We start from the raw sequence: 22,071 nt of genomic DNA, 5'->3' as shown, positions 1-22,071 counted from the left end.
TTACATTGGAAATCAATTTCTTAAAATTTCCCAATGCATACCACCAACATGCAAAACGGACGTTAAACCGAATATGAATATGATAAAGATAAAAAAAAAAAAAAAGTGTGCGTTACTTACAACACTGGCGCTGATTTGATCATCCGTGTAATGAATGTCTTTGTGCTCTTTTCCTTCTTTCACTTCACTCGTGCTGACCAAATTCATAAATTCAAAGTAAAGCTGCCGTACCCGGGAATCTCCAACAAACGCGATGTGATTACGTCCTCCCCAATACGATATATAATGCATACACATCCGGACATCCCTGGAGAAAATAAAGTAAAATTTTTAAATTACAATCAGTAAAACAAAAAAAATGTGCTTTATATATTTTCGTCTTGTTTTTAATTCATTCATTCATTTGATTCAATAAACAGAAAGAGATAGATAATGATGGAAGCGAGTGCATCAGAAGCAAAAATACGTCATTGAATTCCTCTGTGCAGAACAAAAATTGAACCACCAGCACTTGTTGAATGTTCATGCAAGTTGATGTCAGCAGTTAGATGGGTTTGTCGATTTCAGAGTGATGACAGAGATATAACAAAGCGCACTCCAGTCTTTTATGATGGAGACATCAAAAGAAGCTGGTAAAAGTGCATCGAGATTGGTGGTGACTTTGTAGAAAAATAAATTCTGGAGGACACAAGGATGCTCATTTTAAATGGTACCACACTGGTCTTCATAGCTCTTTGATATTTTAGCTTTATAGTTAAAAAAAAAAAAAAAAAATAGGAGGCCTTACTGTTGGAAAGACCCTCGTATAAAACCAGAAATCAAGCTATTTCAGTATTTCATAAGTAAACAAAAAAAAAATTAAATATTTTAAACGTTTTAATTCTGTATATTATCAATGCTATCTTGAATATAACTTCTGCAAAAACCTATTTTAAACAAATGGTACCGCTTTTGAACCAGATAAAATAGCCATCTTCTGGTTGCTTAAGTAAAGTGCTGGTAGATGCAAAGCGCTTAGCCAATCTGAAAGCTTTAGAAGCAGACAACAACTTGTAAATTGATTAAATAGCAACATTTAACTACAATAACAGGTTTTGGATAATCACAGATTATTACAGATAGTTCTACTATAGTCATATTTTAAAACCAAAGCATCTAAAGTTCTCAAAATACTACCATTTTGTTTGGAAATGAATATCCTTCCATATGCATTAATAAAGTTATATAATCTATATAATATCCTTCCATATGCATTAATAAAGTTATATAATCTATATAATATCCTTCCATATGCATTAATAAAGTTATATAATCTATATAATATACTTAACAAGTTTTTAACAAATTAATGATAGAAATGTTAATGCTCTGGAACTGCCATATTTTGTAAGATTTTTAAAACTCACCATTCTTTTAAAAGGTCCTTATTACTCCTCTATGAGAAATTTTAACATAAAATCTGAAAACCTATCAGGAAACGTTACTTTCAATCTTTTGGGGAGTACGGAATAAAGTGGCCCCTATTCCTTTTTTGTCCTAAAAATAATACATCAACGTAATGATTATCGGATTTTTTTATTTATTTTTTTTTATTTTTAAACAGTTGTAATATTAGATTTTAGTTTCTTGACAATTCAACTTCTTTTATTTTAATGGATACATAGTACAGGGTGGCCCACTTATAAGTAGCTCAGAAAATGTAGTAGAGAGGAGAAACATTTTATCTTGGTGTCAGTTAGTTTAAGAGAAAGATTAGAGAGATCGGGCTACTTTTAAGTGGGTCGCCCTGTATTTTTAAGGTATTATAGCATATTTATGCACATTATCTGTAGATTATTTAGAAACTATTAATTTCTGGAGATTTTCAATCAGATTCCTTGCACTGAAGTACAATTATATAATACATTTTCATTGCTTAACCTTGTGTTTTAACGACATAACATTTTTACTGAAAAAAGTAGTATAAAAGGAATGTGACAAAATGCGTATGGTCATAAAGAGGTGAAAAATACCCAAACATGCCAGGTACAAACACATAACTTTTAATCAGATTGAATATTTTTTTAAAAAGATTCTTAGATCATCAATCTCTTTCTATGCATACTATTACCGAGATATTTTAAGCAATTTCAATTTTTTCATGTGTATTGTTAGATTTAATCTTAAAATTCCTGTTAAGCAAGTGATGACTGAGGAAAAGTGATCAAATTGAAAATGAATTTTGAAATGAACAAGAAAAAAAATTTTTGGTAAAAGTTCATTTCAGGTGCATAAATTATTAGCCTTGCATAAAAGCATAAAAAGTTGTGGGAGTGAGGGCATTATTAAACCCAAAGACTTAATAAAGCTTTTTATGGTTTTATTTATTATTATAAATATTATTAAGATTATTAAAAATAGCTTTTTGAAGTCTAATAATTTACACATGTGAAATGCACGTTTACCCTTTTTTTTTAACCATTACCCAACCCTAAACTAATCTTAATTTAGTCAGTTTTTGCCGGATTCAAAATCTGTACCAGTACAAATAAATAATTTGTAAAAATTGTTGTTTCATTACAATCTAGTTTATTAAAAAAAATTTATTGAAAAGAAAATATTAACTTTCCCATAAAAAAAAACAAAAAAAACAATTATTTAATAGATTTTCGCTTCATAAAAAAATTGTCATAAAATAAACATACAGTGCTTTTTTCTTCATTATTTATTTATTTTTTACATGTTGAAAAACAGCCCCGTTTTGATATTGCTGCTGGTTTATTTTGATATTGCTCTTTTTAGCTGTTTAGGCATTTTTGCATTCGCAAAAGTTGGTTTTGTCTGGTTCAAAAGCTACACCAATACTAAATAAATAGTGAAATTAAATTGCAAAGAATTTGTCCATTGCTGGTAGATAGGAATTCTGTTTAGTTTTCGAACATTATTTTACATTTTTTTAAAACTATTGTTTTCTTTTGTATTTTTTTTTTATCAAAGTATTTTTTTTTTTTTTCTTTAATAAAATTTTTCAAAAATTAAATTTAGTCATCACAGTATTGTTTGATCATTAAATTATTAACTGGACAAAATTGCAACAGAATTATAACTAATTTTGTTTTAATATCTATGTATAAAATTATCAGATGTAAATATCTGCCACAGCATTCAATCTTTTAAAACGAAGAATTACTAAGAATATTAAATGCTTTCTGGGAAAACCACTCTTCAAGAACAATTCTTTGTTATCCTCTTTTTATTATAATGAACAAAGGGAAAATGTATCCACACTAAATATTTTTTTTTTAGTTGAAATAAGTATTTTCAGAAAGAAACAGTCAAAATATGATATATACCTGTCAATGTGTGATCTAATTAGGATAAAAAAAATACATATATAAAAAATATATTACTATCATGTGCACGACTTTTAACACGCCTGGTATCTTTCGTGCCAACCAACTCCCTGTTCTCTCAACTTTGTTTTTTTTTTTATGTCTTTTTAGGGCTGCTAATTCATTGATATGCAAATTAATGAGTATCTTACTACACATTAACAGTGGTTGAAAGAGACAAAAAAATAGTATAATTTGAATCAAGTATCAATATGTCAGACAGATTATTATTTAGGTCTGACTTTGAAAAATTCACAACAAAGTCTTATATGCTAGACTAGCAAGAACACCTGGTATTGCCCAGAGTAAAGTGTAACATATTCCTATTAAAACTTCTATCTCTTCTGTCTTTCTCACTCCCACTTCTGGTTTCTCACTATCTTTCCTCTCTGCCCAGCCCTTCCCTCTCTTCGGACATGCACATACAACTCGTTTTTTTTTTTGTTTTTTTTTTATAGATTTCTCAAAGAATAAGTCAGTATAAGGGAATTAACTCTCTGGTTAAAAAAAAATCGGTTACTTCCCTTTAGTTAGTATATAATTTAGCTGGAAAGACTTCCCCCATACATACACCATTATGAATCTGCGCCAATTTAGGGTTAAAGAATGAATAGGTTTTTCTACATCTGGGACAATCCTGATCCAGAAAATATAAACTTTGTGATAATTTTTTTATCATTGTTTAATTTTTAGCCGGACATACAAACATATACATCAATATCTGCCTTTTATATTAGATTAAAAAATTCTATTCGTATCATTTAGATTCTTCGGATGACTGTTCTCATCTTGACTATTATTTGTACGTTTCAGTCGATGTAACCTCCGACCTTCTTCAGGTTTATCTTGTCGAATGTGGGTGTCTTTCTGTCAAACTCAAGAATCTGCACAAAAGTTCGAACAGAACCCTTTATTTAATCCACAGGGGTAGGTTATTTTTATTCTATCATCTATGACCGGGTAAAAATGTTAAGCAATTTTTGATTATTCTTGCCTTTAGTAATGATTAAACCCTCAAGCACCCAAGACTGGCACTTAGAACTGAACACCTTTATCTACTGTGTCATGGATTCAAAGGTTCAACATAAACATTAGTTTAAAAGGAGTTTGAAAAGATATACGTATAGAAAGTTGGAGCTTACATCAGTTATCAACTTAAATGAGAACGGTAGTCTATAGAATTCAAATGATAGAAATGATCAATCTTCATCTCAATAATTTCGAAACATGAAAAGAAATAGGCAATGAAAAAATGCTATCAAAATTTTAAATGTATTGCACCCGGACAACACCAAGTATTGTTACTAGTTTATTATGCATCTCAAATTTATTGACTCATTGGAGAACAATAAATTTCTATTTAAAACGGATAATATATAGTCAGTTCTTGTGAACCCCACCTTTAACTATTGTCAACAAGATTGTTTTGTCCAAGTTTATGGATATGATGTGGCAATTAGTCCTGAAATAAAATCAAATTTAGTGTTTTCAAAGTACAATGTGCCTATGCGGAGAAAAAGTTTAGGATTTTTTTTTTTTTTTCTCTATTTTCAGGACAAAATATGTCAAGCAAAAAAGGAAATCCTTTTATGTCATCTGATTCAATTAACACATGAGGTGAAAGGGTGAAAAAGCGGTCAAATATTGTCAATCATGCATGTGGATTTAACTAATTAAGTAATATTATACAGAAAGAGAAAAAATAAAGTGAGAAAAGAAAAAAAGAGATAAAGAAAGAGAGAGGGAGAGAAAGGAGAAAAAAGTGAAAATAAAGAAAAAAGAAAAAGGGAAATAAAAAAGAATGAAACAGAGAAAGAGGAAAGAGAAACAAGAGATAAGGGAGCAAGAGAAACAAGATAGAGATAAAGAGGGAAAACAAGAGAGAAACAAAACGAGAGAGAGAGAGGGGGGGAGAAAACATGAGAGTGGGGGGGGGAACATGAGAGAGGGGGGGAGAAAACATGAGAGAGGGGGGGAGAAAACATGAGAGAGGGGGGAGAAAACATGAGAGAGGGGGGGAGAAAACATGAGAGAGGGGGGAGAAAACATGAGAGAGGGGGGGAGAAAACATGAGAGAGGGGGGGAGAAAACATGAGAGAGGGAGAGTGAGAAATATTTAAATAAAAGATAACCCCCCCCCCCCGCCCAATATATAGAAAATATCTTCAGTTTGGGATTTAGCTACCCAGAATTCTATTCATTCACTTGAGTAAATAATGTTCCTTCAGATATGAGCTTCCCTGCTGTGGTTATGACAGACTTGAGTTTTACTAAAAATAATGGCTGACAAGATACAACCCCCTCCCCATTATGTTCTTCTAATGCTGGCCATTATCTAGTGGTCTTCCTGAGGTGATCCTGAAAAGATTGTCTATTGGACTTGTTTTTTTTTTGGTCAGGTAAAAATTCGCAATCAGTCACTGTAACCTCGGAAGAAAAACCTTGTTATTTGTTTTAAACAGGAATTGTGATTTTATTTAAAGAGGGAATTCTTTTACAGCACTTGCCTTTTTTTTCTTTTTTTTTTTTTTCTTTTTTTTTTTTAATAATTTTCAAGATCATATGAAAAAGGGAATCAACTATTGGACTGCTAGACTTGGGAATTTTCTGATTTCTTGCTTCCTTGAGTGTACTAACCTGCAGAAGTTTAAATGTAATGTGAACAGACATCTCGCTACTCAACTCCCCACAGTCCTCTGTTAGGCACAATTCCAAATAGTAGCCCCTCACATTCCAAGTGGCAATATCCTTTGTTTGTAGGTAAAAAAAAAAAAGTAAGCCGATTTCCTCTTTTCTCCTTTTTTGGCCTGATCAGCAAAGTGGTAGCATCTTTTAAATCTTTCATTTTTTTTTTATTCATGAAATGACAAAAATCAGTCATATTTCCTCCAGACTAGTTCTGTGATATGCAGTTGTCTTCTCACCACCAGATCAGTTTTATCAAAGCGCCTTTGGAACAAGATTTGGTTAGTCATTATGACATCCGTAACACTTATGTTTTGGGTGCCTCTACACATATTGGTAAGTCAGTCGTCTAAATATCTATGCATTAGGAAGTTTTAACACATGTACTTATTTTGGTATATTAATTGTAAGTCCAAATATTGTTCTCTCTATATATAAAGTTAGATATTTCATTTATTTATTGTGGATTATTATCCTCATCTTCCAGTTGTTGTTCCATGACGTTTCAGCCAACTATTCCTCTGGCCTTTGTCAGGTCGTTAAACGACAACTAGAAGAGGAGTATAATAGTCTGCAATAAATGGATAAATAATACAAATTACTCATCTCAATAAGAATTTCAATTAATTAAATAATGATATATAGTTTTATATATTGTATGCAGTGGATTCACTCAAACTAATTAACTGATCATTATGAATTATGAAACTCATTAGGTAGGGATAAGGTGTCATAATATAGGCTATATTTAGTTTAATTTTCTACAAATGGGGGTAGAAAGAGGATGAAAGTCCTTTGCAAAAATTCAAATACCTCTGATTTTTATAAAATATTAGGGCAATAGCTATTAAACAATTAATAAAAATTCCTTAAATTTCTGTTTCTTTGCAGTATTTTAAAGTTTTTTTTTAGGGGGGGGGGGGGAGAATGATATAGGTACAACCTCCCATTTAAAAATCTAAATATTTCAGGTTTGCTTTAAATTTGATCCATATTTGTTAGAGACCAATTATGCATAATTCCTTGAATTTGGATTTCTTAAGTCTCCTTAAGCTTTAAATTGTAGACATTTTCTAGAATAAAAATCATGTAATCTATTTTCATCAAAATTGGAATAAGGATTTTAGACATAAGGCTTAGAAGCATTATACCTGAATTTTAATCCTCATAAGGAGACATACAAGTGATGCAAAACTGCTCTGTTTGGCGGAATTAATTTTATCTGTCCTGAGACGGGTATCCTTTAGTGTTTTTATAAGTTGTTTTTTGCTTATCTTTTATTTGTGAAAACAATTCAGCAACCAATATTTAAACATACTTGTGTCAAATTAGCAATTTCTAATTTAATCAACAAAATGACTTGTTTATAGATTATTTTAATTGGAATTCATTCTTATCCAGTCGCGGTTACCACCTGATGAAGGCCAGAGGAATAGTTGGCTGAAACGTCGTGAAACAACAACTAAGAAAAGATGAGGATTATAGTCCGCATTAAAAAATAAATTAACAAAATAACTTGTATATTTTTACATAGGAAGAGTTAAATGCAACGTCGTTTTTTAATGTGATGAACATCCAGGTCTCAAAAAAGAGGCACTTTGGATTGGGACAAAAACTAAAATTTCTAGAAGCGGTTCTCTTTCACTAACCAAGGACAGGACAGATCAAAATTATTTTGTATTATTCTGACTACTGTTCTCATCTAAGTGTTATTTCCACAATGTTCAAGCCGATATAACATCTGACCTTCAAGTGTGTCTTGTTGAACTCTGGAATCTTTCTGTCAAACTCCAGAATCTGTATAACAATTCTCGGGGAGGGAAGGAGGATTAGGATGCTCTCGTTCCTGTGGATTAAATAAAGGGTTCCATTTGAAGTGCTGTGCATATTCCAGGGTTCGATAACATAGATTCAAAGTGCTCATGGCAAGTGCTCGTCTGAGGTTCAAGCTATGGCCCTCCCCCTTGCCAAACTTTCACAAAAAACACCCATCTAGCTACAACGATTATCAACGGTTTTCCCCACTTTCTATCTGTGCCTAAATCTAATAGCATAAATTTCCATGAAGAAAGCTTCTTTCCTAGAACTGCCCACCTGTGGAACTGTTCCACAGGCCGGCTTTCCAGATGACTACAATACGGTTATCTTCAAGGCTAATGCAAACAAGTTCTTGTTGCTCCCCCCTAAATAATCCATTTCTACTGCATTTCCACCAATAACTAATAATACGCTTTTGTCTCGGTGACTACCATACACTCATTAACCCATATGCATAAGTGGTGGTTTGGGGGCTTTTATAAGTGGTTACTCCCCTTGTTAAAAAAAAAAAAAAAAAAAAAAAGGTTGGATGTTACATGTGAGAATCATATTCAAGATGAAAACAGCAGTCTGAATAATTCAAATAATACAAATTATATATTCTCATCTCAAAAATTCAGAAATATAAAGTGAAATGTAATACCAGAACAGATACTACACCTTGTTTCTAACCAAAAGGCCAAGGTGTAAGCTGTTGTCCACTAGTTCTATTTTGTCCAGACAAGTTCTGTGAGATGTTTCATATCTTTATCCAACAAGATCAGTTCTCTCAACTTAGTTTGTAGATCAATTTGTTTTGTAAACAGCAGACGACAGGTAAGTCAGTCCTTACATATATCCACATGAAGTCTTGATATGAATGCATAATTACTTGTAAGAACAAATGAATCCTGTCATATTTTTATAAGTAAGCTTTTGTTCCTTTTTTTTATCTTTATGTATAAGAACAATTAAGAAACCAATAATACTTAAATATGTGTATTAAAGAAGGAGGCAAATTATCATTGGAATTGTTTATGGCATTTTAACCAATTTCAGATTATCCGGTCATTTTGGTAAAAGTCTTATACTTTAAGTACTTTATATCTTCAAATATTTATTCATGGTGTTTGGTTTGGTTTGGTTGTTTTGTAGAGAAAACAATTGTTTTTGACTTTGCAGAACATAATTAAATTTTGCAAAGGGTAAAGAAAAAAGAAAAACATTAACATCAATATTTGGTGCATTTTAGGTTAGGAATATAGTATCTTCAAACAGCCTAATCTGGTAGCAAGAATATTTAGCAATGAGACAAAGAGTAAAACGGGACAATAAAATTTTTTTTAAAAAAGAGGTACTCACGATTTGGTGTACTTGTGTGTCATGCATCCATAAGGCTGCCATGTACTGTAACCAGGGAAACGACCATCACTTAAAAGCCATTTACAAGAGTCATTACCTGATAAACAAATAAAAATAAATTTGGTTTTTATTCAGTTTTCTCTCAATAAAAAAAATAATTGCACAAAAACTTTATCTATGTATCTGAGATTAAAAAAAAAAAAAAGATTGTACACTAAAATTTATGCAAATTCATCCAATGAACCCTGTGCAAATTTTTAAATCTATTTTTAGCAGGGGGGGGGGTTGTTGACTCATAAAATTTGAGTTTGGCATTGACCTAAAGGAAAAAAATGGCCAATGAGAGAATTTTTATTTATTTTTTTTTTTTTACAAAAATACTGGCTAAATTTGTGTCATTTTTGGTGTATTGTTTGTTTTTGTTGTTTTTTTTTTAAACATAACATGTAGGTACATAAGTTTTTTGTTCTATTTTGTTTTTATTTTCAAAAGTATTTTTAAATATGGAGGTGAAACTGGATAAAACTTTTCTTTTTTTTTTTTAATAAAGAGACAGGAAAACCAATTGAAGGCATTACATTTCCTCCTCCATGAAAAGCATAATTAGAAAAACATTAAGTAGAAAAAAAAAAGCTTAATGTTAGTTCTGATGACGTCAGAGGACGAGTAAATCTGGATAATATAGAAAGATGTGTGCAGAAAAGTAGACTTTGATGGTCTTGGCAACATTAAAAGAATGGCTGAGAGTTCTTGGGTTAGTAGATGTAGAACAGTTGGGGTAGCAAGTTCAGTTCACAGAAGAAGGCCAAAAACAAACATGAGAGGAAGCATTAAAAATGGATTTGAGAGAAAGTGGGATGAATAAAAATCAGGTCAGAGATAGGTTAGTTTCGAAATTAATTCATTAACGCTGTCTAACAGCATGTAAAATGGATGCATGTTATTCTAGTAAAAAATATAATTTATAAATGAAAATATTAATTAATTAAAATATTGTATTATTAATGAAGAATTGATTATATAATATTAAATTGAATTTTTGAAAAAAATTCTTAATGCTGCAATATTTAAAGTTATAAATTTATATTTTTTACTAGAATATCTTGTCCTTTTCTTTTCCAGTTTTAACAACTAGTCCTTTTACTTTTCCATGTTTAAATTTTAACCATATTACTTTTCATGCTCACATTTTTCTATGTAATCCATGATTTTTCCAGGCTTTGCTTCGAAATAAAATTTTCTGTTTCACTTGTTACCTGCGAACTATGAGCGACAGATCAGGAAAGCGGTGAATTATTAGCAACAGTTTTTTTATGTCCTGTTACGCCATCATCTCAACCGTTCCTAGCTGATTTGAGGTAATATAACACATTTGGTTGCTATAATAACCAACAGCCAATCAAAAAAAAAAAACTCTCCGTTCCTTACAGATTCTGAGAATTTTTTAACACAGTAATTTTATTATAACTTTTGTTTTACTGAACGAAAATTAAAAATTTTTTTCCGAAAATATAAGTGAGAAGATGACCTATGAACTGTAAAACTTGTTTGAAATTTGGTTGCAAAATGAGTGAATGGGTGGAAATATATGATCCTCATTCAATCCAGGGTAACATCGAGTCGTCCTGCTGGCGAGCAACAGAATCGATCTAACGGCCAAAAGTGTGACTTTCACATTAGATATTCTAAAATTGAATACTTTCAAACTTAGATCATGACTGAAGCTTTGAAGGATGAAGCTTTAAAGCAGTTCTAAATGAATAAAACTAACACAACCATATATTCAAACACTGTAGTGTTTGAATAAAATCGATTTATTTAATTTATTTTTAATTATTAGTATAACCAACATACGCTACATTTAAAAAACGGAAGTAAGTTTTCATTTAACCTATGGGTTATTTCCCTTGAAGCCATTAGATTTTACTTCCGTTTGAATTTTATAGATGAAGATGCTATGTCTTATGCTTCCAAAAAAATCAAAAATATGGTTAACTTTTCAGGAAAATCGTAACAACTTAGGATATTTGGTGTATCTTAAATGGTATGTAACTAAACCTTTTACCTGGCAATGCCAGGTATGTATAGGTAATTTATAAAATAAAAATATTAAATTTTGTATCAAAATTTTATCAAAATAACCAAATAAAATAAACTAGATACTACAAAGCTAAAATTTAATGGAATTTCACTATATCTGCTCATTTTTACTCTAATCTAGGCTGGTATGTGATACCTATTAATAATGTTTTGATTTTAATGAGGACTGACATGTTTTCTAAGGCTTTGAGATTTAAAATGTATTTTCCCAATTTTTTTTTTTTATGAAGAAAATGTAAAGAAATTTAAGAATTTAAGAAAAAAAAGGTGGGGGGGGGGTTATCCCTCTCGAATTCAATTTTTAATGCAATGAATTTGTTCAGACTCCAATAACTCAGCAGCCACAGATGTATATTTTCATTTTTTCTTCTTCCACTAGCTTCTCCAATATTCAATTTTCCTTCTTAACACATTTTTATTTACCTCCTTTCCAGGAAGTAAAAAATTTTGGGAAAATTTTTCAGGTGGTAAATAAGATAAAGACTTCTATAGTTATGGTTAAGGGCAAATGATTGTTTGATGAAAGTGTTTCTGTGTAATGAACTGGATTTGAACTCAGCACATCCAGATTTTCAGACCACCTAGTCACCATCTCTCCCATCCAACACATTTATGGATGACCATCTTAGCATCACTCATTTAACCTTATGTTTTATATTCTTTGCCTGTAACCATATTGTCATTACTATTGTTTTAACATTATTAGACGGAGCTAACATTCAGAAGAAATGGAGGAAAATTAGGTCATTTGGGCCATCTGTAATCATAGAAGTCTGATTTTCATAAATAAAAGCTCATTATTATTATTGAAACTTCCGCATATAATCATTAGGGATTAACGCAGATTTTTTATGCAATATAAGACGTATAATCTCTTGACATTGAACAGAGTATTAATTTAGTGTTGGGATGATTAATCGTAATTGGAATCCGAAATCGGAAAAATCGGAACGTTTTAGAGTATCAAAATCGGATTTTTTTATAGACTTCATTTTTTATTGCTGGAACTGATGATTTAAACTACTAAGAATAAAATTTATAGATCATAATGAATTTATGTAAAAAAAAAAAAAAAAAAAATGGCACAAGAAAAAAATTCTTTTTAATGGCCCAGTAAAAATACAGGTAAACATTCCGCAAATGGATAAATAGGGGGGAAAAAAAGTAACAAAATGAAAAATAAAAATCTTATAAGTTTAACAAAATCTTGTATAAGATATATAAAAATGAAAACAAAGTTTGTCAAATTAAAAAGAATTTCTAAAATTAAAAGTGGATGAGGAATCTCTGTTAAATGCCCCCCCCCATCATGAAATTCTACTTTTTTTCTTTTTAGATGAGGCCATTTTAAGATCAAAATCGGTAATTGTCTTGAAATTGAGAAATTAGAACAGTACTAGAACTGGGAAAAATATTAGAATCGTCTCATCATTACTATTGATTTACTATCATTAGGATAAATGGAGGAAAATTATAGGCTATTTGGGCCATCCATAATTATAGAAGTCTAATTTACATAAATGCTCATAGAATTAGCTCCCTTGAGACATCCAAACTTGTGAGGGTACCAGAGTCATCAGGTTGACCCAGATTTGTTGATGCAATGTATGAAGCGTAATCTCTTGGCACTGGGTGGAGTATTAATGTTGACATCAATTACCGACCACGAATAACAAGGTTCAGGGTAATGTAATAGAACCAGTGGCTATTCTATCCATTAGACAGTGAGAGAGAAAACTCCCTCTTTTGCAGGCAAAGATAAGTTGTTTTGGATCATTCAAACTATTATTCCTTCTTCTATAATATAAGTAAAAGGCAAAATGTGTGTATGTGTGTGTTTGTATGCCTGCTAAAAACTATCCACAGATGTCGGACTGTGACAAAATTGGTATCATTTTAAAGCTCGATATTAAATATCGAAAAATTGGCAAAAAACATTCACTCTTTCACCCTGAAGAAGAGGGGGTCACTTTTTCATTGACATTTTTGCAAGTCCTTTAAACCTCGCGTCAACGACGTCACAGAAAAGACATTATTTTGATGTCACAATCACAGTGGGCACATCGATAAGACCGTTTGCCTTTTTCACCTTCTTTTCATCTGGCACATTACAGGTTCAAACCTGCCTACTACTCCTAATTTATTTATTATTTTTTTTTTTGCTCAACCAACACCCTTACACACCTCCACACACCCGGGCACCCAGGCTAGTTAGATATAGAATAGAAGATAAATATTACATGTTAATAATATGTATTAATGACAACGGTTTTGAATGAAATCTTAGTGCATATACCAATAGCAATATTGATATTAAAAAAAAGAGATTGGTATTATTTGGATTCTTCGGACTACTGTTCTCATCTTGAATGTCATTTTCACTGAATCAGACAACTTGACCACCGTCACCCTACCCCAACACATTTATGAATGAAAAATGACCTCAAGATGAAAACAGTAGTTCGAAAAATCCAAATAATATGAATAACCTATCCTCATCTCAATTCAGACAAAACAGGAACATTGTTCTCTACATTTCAGACTTTAAAAAAATATATTTTTGAAAAGTGATAGTGTCAGTAGCTCAAATGCATAACTCAGACTCCTAAAATTTTAAAATGTCCTTCAAAGAATTCAATTAAAAAAAATAAGAAAAAAAAAAAAAATGACCAAACCAAAAACATTAAAATCTTTGTGTCATTTCCAAACGGTTACCATTTTTTTTTTTTTATCATTTTTGATTATGTAACTTTTTGTATTAGATTCTTGATATATTTTTCATAAAAAGAAAATTTAGAGAACCTTAAAAAACATATGTCTACTTTAAAAACAACAAGCCATGCGTGCATGGTCCCCCTCTCGTACTGCATGTGAGATGACACCACAAAAAATAGTGAAGAAATAATGAATGTGAGAAGTGTGAAGGGTCAATGTTGCCTTCACATTTTCGCCAAGTTTCAAAAAAATCTAATGGATGGGGCAAAAGTTATGAGATAAAAAGTGTCATTTTTTGCAATTTGGGGGATTTGTGACCACTTTTGAGCACCTGGGAATGCCGAATCCCAGTGAAAAAAATGGACAAACGATGCAGTTTCACACCTTAAGACATGTATATTTGAATTCAGCAACATGGAAAACTACTACAGACATACATATCAAGTTCTTGAGTAATATGAAAAAAAGAGCTCCAAAATGGCACGTTGTTTAGCTCTAAAAGTCCCAGAGGTATACGAACCAGAATTTTGCCAGGGTCACCCATACTAAATTTATATTAACAATGGCCTCCACATTTTGGCCAAGTTTCAGGAAAATCTAATGGATGGATCAAAATCTACGGGGCAAAAAGTTTCATTTTTGGTCATTTTGGAGGCATATTTTACCTCTTTTGAGCCCCTGGGGACGCTGAATCCCAGTGTAAATGGATAACAGTCCAGTTTCAGGCTTTGACACATGTATACTTGAGTTGACCTCCGTGAAAAACCACGTCAGACATATCAAGTTTTTGTTGAGAAATATGAAAAAAAAGAGCCACAAAAAGAGGCATTTTTAGTACTAAAAGTCTCCAGGGACGCGAACCAGAATTTTACCAGAGTCACCCATACTGGATTTATATTAAGAACAATGGGCTCCATATTTTGGCCAAGTTTAAAAAAATCTAATGGATGGATCCAAAGTTACTTGTGTCATTTTTGGCCATTTTTGACTTTTTTTTGAGCCCCTGGGGGCGCAACGAGAATTTTTGTAAAAAAAATTTTTTTACTGTGAACATCTATTTAATGAAATACATTTTGCGGCAAAATTTCAGGAAAAACTAATGAATGGTTATCTGGCAATAGTCCGAATTAACGGATGCATGGACACACAGAAGCACGGAAACATAGGTCCCTCTCCGATGAATCAGGGGACCAAAATGCATCCAATACATAGTACTCGTGTCTGTGGCTCAACATTTCCATGGTAAAATTGAAATAAAACCCAGGATTGCAATTCCCGGAAATAAAAAATTGATTGGACAAGACCAGAAAGACCCAAATGCTAAGTATTTATCCAGGATATTGAAAATATCTAAATAGAACTGTGGATAATAGTAAAATGGAAAAAAAAAAAAAAAAAAAAAAAAAATGAATACCTTATTAATGAGTTTATTTTGCAAATCAGTTTACTTTTGAAGTCACTCGCATAAACATGATTTAACCTTCTATAATATAAAGGGCAGTTGTATGTATGTATGTTTATATGTCTGGCAAAAGTTAACAAAAAAAAATACAAATACTCACAAAGTTATTATTTTCTTGATGAATAATATCTAAAATAAATGATATCTAAAATTTAGAAAAAAATTATTCATTCTTTGACTCTAAAATTAACATTTGTCCAGGGAAGGGAGAGGGGAGGCCCAGCCAGATCATGTAATGATTAAAGGGAAGTAACTGACTTTTTAATCAATTATGCCAACTCTTCCCCAAAGAAGAATATATAAAAATGAGTAGTGTATGTGCCCGTGCCCAGAGAGAGGAATGGGTTGGGTAGAGAAGAAAGAAGAAACTGAAGGAATGGATAGAAAGACAGAAGTTTTAATGGAAATATATTTGTGACCCGATGGGGACTGGGCGAGCTGGGAGACCTTGCTAGTTGATTAAAGACCAGCTGATTAAAGACCAGCTTGTAGACTGGGTGGTCCCATTGACACGAATTCAGGGGAATTTGCATGGCTGGACTGATGATGATGGTTTGATGTTGTTTTAAACAGAATACGTCTGGTTCTTGATGAATAATCAAAATGATCCCCCCCCCCCGCCAATGGGTACTAAAACGCGTGTCTACGCCAGATTGGAATCATAAAAATAATTCTGAAAATATAACAGATAGATGTGTTGATAGACGGCCAATAGAGGTCGTTTGCAGAGCGATTTAAGAAGGAGACCACCCTGGCTGACATGCGTGGTGGAACCTTTGTGATTAATTGGATGTGACGGCTCGGGTTTCTGGCGAGGGGATGTTATTCCCTTACTGACGTGTTGAGAGAAGGGTGGGTGGAGAGAAGATGAGAGAGGAAAATCTCTTCTTTCCTTTCCTTAGATAAATGTAACGGTTGCTTTTTATTATTTTCTTTTCTTTCTCTTCTGCGACCAGGCGGTCAGGGCTCGGCAGGCCCTTACTGCCCCCCCCCTCCGAACCAAACGTGCGGCCGCTGATTGGTTGGTCGCCACTTGTGGGCGTATTTGGAGAAGTGGGGAGGGGCTACAGCTAGCCAATATTGATAAAAGGAGGTTAGGAAGGGAAGTGATAGACTTTTGTTGCCACGTGTTTGGCCAACACGTCTTGCATGTCTGATCCTTCCCCGCATACTGACAATAGAAAAAACTAAGTGCTTGAAGAAAAAAAAAAAAAAAAAAAAAAAAAGGGAAAGAAAACTGTCAGCCCCAGTGCTTGCATGATTAGGCCAGCGTGTAACTATCATTTGTAAGGTCGAAGGCAATAATCAATTCTATCTTAAGAAAAGCCAATTAAGCTTTGACTTTCTTCTTTATTTAAAAACACACTTGTTGAATGCAATATATTTCTCAGATAGCCCAGGTGACCGTTTGGGAAGCTGATTCAAAAGCAGAACCAGAGAGCAAACGATGGCAACGGAGACGAATTCGACCACTAGACGAAAACACGGGTGACGCCACAGGTATCGGCTACAGCTGCATCTCAACCCCCTAGCCTGTGCACCTGAGCTGTCCTGTGGGGGTTACATATTACATATAGTGCTTATGACTTCTACCGGTCATAGCTGACAGAAAGAGAGCATGCTACCCACATGGAAAGAGTTCAGTTAAAAATTCTGTAGAGATTCTAGAGTTCAAGAGAAAAATTCCCAGAGTTCAACAAAAGACATCTGAAGAAGGAGGGAGGTTTATCAGCTAAAACTTTGTGAAAATAACACCCAAGATGAAAGCAATAGTCTGAATGATACAAATTTTAAATCCTCATCTCAAAGATTCAGAAACACAAGGTAAAATCTTTCTAATTCCTTATATAAACATTACCATTTTGATCATTCCTTATATAAACATTAACATTTTGATCATTCCTTATATAAACATTAACATTTTGATCATTCCTTATATAAACATTAACATTTTGATCATTCCTTATATAAACATTAACATTTTGATCATTCCTTATATAAACATTAACATTTTGATCATTCCTTATATAAACATTAACATTTTGATCATTCCTTATATAAACATTAACATTTTGATCATTCCTTATATAAACATTAACATTTTGATCATTCCTTATATAAACATTAACATTTTGATCATTCCTTATATAAACATTAACATTTTGATCATTCCTTATATAAACATTAACATTTTGATCATTCCTTATATAAACATTAACATTTTGATAATTCCTTATATAAACATTAACATTTTGATAATTTCTTATATAAACATTAACATTTTGATAATTTCTTATATAAACATTAACATTTTGATAATTTCTTATATAAACATCAACATTTTGATAATTTCTTATATAAACATCAACATTTTGATAATTTCTTATATAAACATCAACATTTTGATAATTTCAATACAAGTTTTAAATGTAAAAAAAAAAGGAAATATTGACGGTGACAGATCGCACAACCGATGATGTATTATCACTTATATAAAATGCATTAATGCATCTAATAATATTTCAAATGTCAGCATAACAGAACAATGATTGGTTAGTCATTTAATGCGATCTTGCTCAAGACCGTAGTGCATGAACCACTATGGTTTGGGATTTAGTACAGGATCTGAAAGAAGTCATCTTAATCTGACCATGGTAAATGCCATTATAACAATCAACCTGTAATGATTCAGAATACAGAAGATGAATGAAAACCAGTTAATAAGGTTTTATTATTCCTGGATTCTAGAATCCCAGGTATGCATGCTGATATAGAAGAATGAAAAATTGTTAAGATTTTATGCAAAGTAACAATGCTAATATGACATCCGCCCCGAGTGGAAAGAGTTCAGGAAGGATTATGAAATGGTATACAAAGGTTCAAGTTCAAGCATCTGTTTTTTAGGTGAGAGGGATGGACATGTTGTCTAAGGATGAGTTCCAATAGGTTCTTATCAAGTGTTGCATCAGCTTGTGAGGTTTCACAAGATTCTTCAGATACACCAGATTCAAATGAGGCATCTGGTTGTAAAGATGAAGTCTTCGGTGAGATAACAGAGTCATTAGTATTAGGTGCTACATTTTGTGGTTTTGGGGCAAGTTGACACAGCAACACCGTTTCTTCCCTTCCAGTCGGAAATCTAATATGGGTGTATTGAGGGTTGCATTGTAGCAATTCAACATCGTCGACAAAGGGTTCATACTTAGATGACAATATGTTAAGTTTCATCAAGACCAGATCTGGATTCAAAAGCCAACTGGGAAGAGAAGTACCCGATGTTGATTTCCGATTATACTGGAATATTCACTTGTGAGATGCAGTGTTAGTGGCAATACACAATAACAAATGATTGGAATGCAAGGCATCGCATATTGCCATAGCCAATAGCATCCTACTCGTAAGTCCAACATTCAAACTCACTGACCCCACATTCATAGGTAACATGAATTAGAACAAATACATTGAAGATACTGACAAAGCTGCTCAAGATAAGTGGGTTCCAAGGTTAAAAAAAAAAAAAAAAAAAAAACAACTTCTCATACCTAACAACTTCATATATCTTATAGGATGCATTTTTGGAGCTCTTAATAATAAATTAAATGGGGTCGCCAATTTATAGAAAGGGTTACCAATTTACATTCTTAATTAAAGAAATAAAAATAAATTCAAGAAAAGACAGCACTCGATAAACATGGAATCGCTGAGTTTATATAAATAACATTTACGTGAAAGAAGTATTAAAATAAAGCATTCCAAGTGTTTTCTTGTGTTTGAATGTTTTAAAATGAATGCTTATTGGTGTGCGGATTTTGTGTGGATGACACAAGGCTTAAGAGTACTAATTTTTATGTATGCGTGTGTCGCAGGAGGGTTTGGAGTCATTATGACTTATTTCCTGGTGGAAACAGTCAGTAATCCATATAAGTTATTATGTGTGTATGTGTGTGTGTTTGGTTCTTGCTGGATGTGGTGAATTTCCACGGTGGGTATTGTAGTTCATCTGTGGCCCGCATAAAACCATGATGGGTGTTTTAACGTCTCACAAAGACGGAGCTTCCTCGAACACATGCTGCACTTGAGAATTTGGAAAGAAACTGCTTTGATTTTGGCAGGTAAATGCCTTTATAGTGCTCACCTGCTGCTTCAGAACTGATCAGCACAAGAGAGCGCAAACAGTTTCTTTGCTTTTTATGCGTGTGGTAGCATCACAACATCATGTTCCTACACGTTTTTAATAACGCGTAAGTGTTTCACAACAGTGATTGCTGTCGTAATGTTCCTGCCTGTTATTTATTCTGGCCGGACATAGCAGGTCACCACAATCTCTACAAAACCATCATCTACCCATGCAGAGTTTTGTCAAATTTGAACTACTGCACTAACCACTCGTCCTTCCTTCTTGCACAGCACCCAAAGCAAGTGTCTCTAATCTAGTAGGTCCCATACTGTCGACCAAACTCCAGCCTCTGTCCCATCACTATAATGTCACATCCCTGTTCTTGTTTTACAACTACTTCAATGGAATGTGCTTCAACGAACTTGATGTTCTGATGCCCTCTCAATGTAAGTACAGCTGACAAACAGCATAACCCCCCCCCCATCTTTATTGTAGAGAAAAGCTTTGTGCTCTCATAACTTCTTTCCTCAAACTGCTAGCTTTTGGAATTCCTTCGTTGATCACCGTTTCCTGACTGTACCAACAACAAATCATTATTAGCTGTTTTAACAGCGTTGACAAACACGGCTTTCCAAATTGTAGAGCCATGGTAATTTGGGGAAGACAAAGACGGTAGTGCCCCCGTTGCTTTCCATCTTGATTTAGGAGTGCATCTCCCCCAGTGAGTTAAACGTGCCCCCAGATATCAACCTGGAAATTTCTACGGCTCTGTGCAGTACATAGTGCTTGGCCTTCTAAAATGATCACTCATCTGGTACTGGCCAGGTTCATTAACAAGAAATACTTTGAGGAAAAAAAAAAAAAAAAAAAAAAAAAAAAAAAACAATTGCAAAAAACAAACAGAAAGACTCCCGGGCAACGCTGGGTAGCTATTGCCAGAAATCAGAAAATTGACTAACTACAAACTAAGCAGCAGGCCTGACAAGAGAGAGAGAGAGAGAGAGAGAGAGAGAGAGAGAGAGAGATCACTTGGGAATATAGTTATTAAACCAAACCCTATTATTAGAGTGAAAGCGATTCTACTACCAACTGAAAGAGATTATAATGAGTGATTATCATCACTAGTGATGATGATGATGATGGGCACATGTTTTTTATTATTATTTCCCATAAGGCACCTGCTATCAATTTCATTAAAAGGACACGCCCACTGTGATGTCACTGCAACATAAGCCGAAAAATGTAATTGTGAATCAAAACAATTATTTTTATTACACAAATACAAAGAAATTAATGAAGATAATTTTTTAAAATTAAAAACAAAAATAAAAAAAAGTAAAAGTTTTAAGAGAAAATAGGAAAATAGACAAAGAAAAAAAAAATCAATTTATTTTTGCTGTCATACAACCATAAGTGTCAAAGAATCACACAAAACTCAAAAAGAGGAAAATGGAAAAAAGGAGGGATGGGAAGAGGAGTAGAAAGGAACTTTGGATAGTTGGGAGAGGGGGTAGTGAGTGGAAGTAAAAGAGAACCAGTCTTGATAAAAAAAAATATCCAATAGCGATAGGGAAGTGATTGCAGTGATGATTATTTAAAAATGTTGTATACTATTAGTCATTACTTACCATGACTAATATAATTGTGGATCCGCAAGGACCCGTGGCATGACAGCTCAAGTAGTAAGTAAAGTTTAGTTCCAAGTGGCACTCTTCTCCAGGTTGAAAGTTCAATCCTCAGCAAGAATGAAATTTCAACTTACTTAAGACTCCTACCCAATCATGGCTCACGGAACAAGAACTTGCTACCATTCAAGATTTCCTTGCAAGGTTTCCATTCAAAATTCCATAGTTTGACAGAAAAATGCCATAGTTCAGCAAGATACACCTGAAGAAAGTCGAGGGTTAGATCGGCTGAAATGCTGTGAGAATAACACTCAAGAGAAGAACAATAGTCCAAATAGGATGAATGTTGGATATTTTCACATCTAAATCCTGAATGGTTTACTTATTTGCATCTTGTCAGCAAGCGCTGGAGAATATACTGACTGCACCTCAGCAGAGAAGAGATACAAGACTTAACAGGATCATCTGTTGGCCATCAGTGACATCTAAGGGCAAGGTCCTGGTGACTGAGAAATCTGTTTTAGTTTCCTAAAGAATCACGTTTCACTTTGGCCCTTACCTAGGCTAGACAGAAAGTTGGAGAGGCCTAATCCAACCAAGCAATAAATCATGATATACCCTAGCAAAAATATAAGTTAATCCCAACTGTACTATTAAACTTTATCTTTCTGTGATTACCCCCCCCCTCTATAACTTGTACCTGCTAGAGTCAGTCATACCAAGCAAATTTCTTCATTTTATTAAATATTAGCTTTTGGTACTAATTCTGAAACTCAATTCCAGTATACTTGTTGTCTATCTGTCTCAACCAAGATGACTGGAATTTTAAAAAACATC

At 33.0% G+C, this 22,071-nt stretch overlaps 1 protein-coding gene across 2 annotated transcripts in view; it reads right to left on the bottom strand.

The window, feature by feature from the left end:
* Positions 1-22,071, bottom strand: part of LOC145241457 (N-acetylneuraminate (7)9-O-acetyltransferase-like) — a 166,075-nt gene that overhangs the window by 119,060 nt on the left and 24,944 nt on the right. For both annotated transcript variants that reach the window (XM_080104436.1, XM_080104435.1), the window contains exons 2-3: positions 9,216-9,312; positions 121-307 (exon numbers count right to left, since the gene is read on the bottom strand). In XM_080104436.1, the coding sequence (XP_079960562.1) occupies positions 121-307; positions 9,216-9,312 (284 nt within the window). The remainder of the gene's footprint in view (positions 1-120; positions 308-9,215; positions 9,313-22,071) is intronic.

Source organism: Euprymna scolopes, chromosome 20, assembly GCF_053919585.1.
Source record: "Euprymna scolopes isolate OS-2025 chromosome 20, ASM5391958v1, whole genome shotgun sequence".
NCBI classification, from domain to species: Eukaryota; Metazoa; Mollusca; class Cephalopoda; order Sepiida; family Sepiolidae; genus Euprymna; species Euprymna scolopes.
Note: the sequence above shows the minus strand (reverse complement) of the source record. Positions and strands in the feature narration are given on the sequence as shown.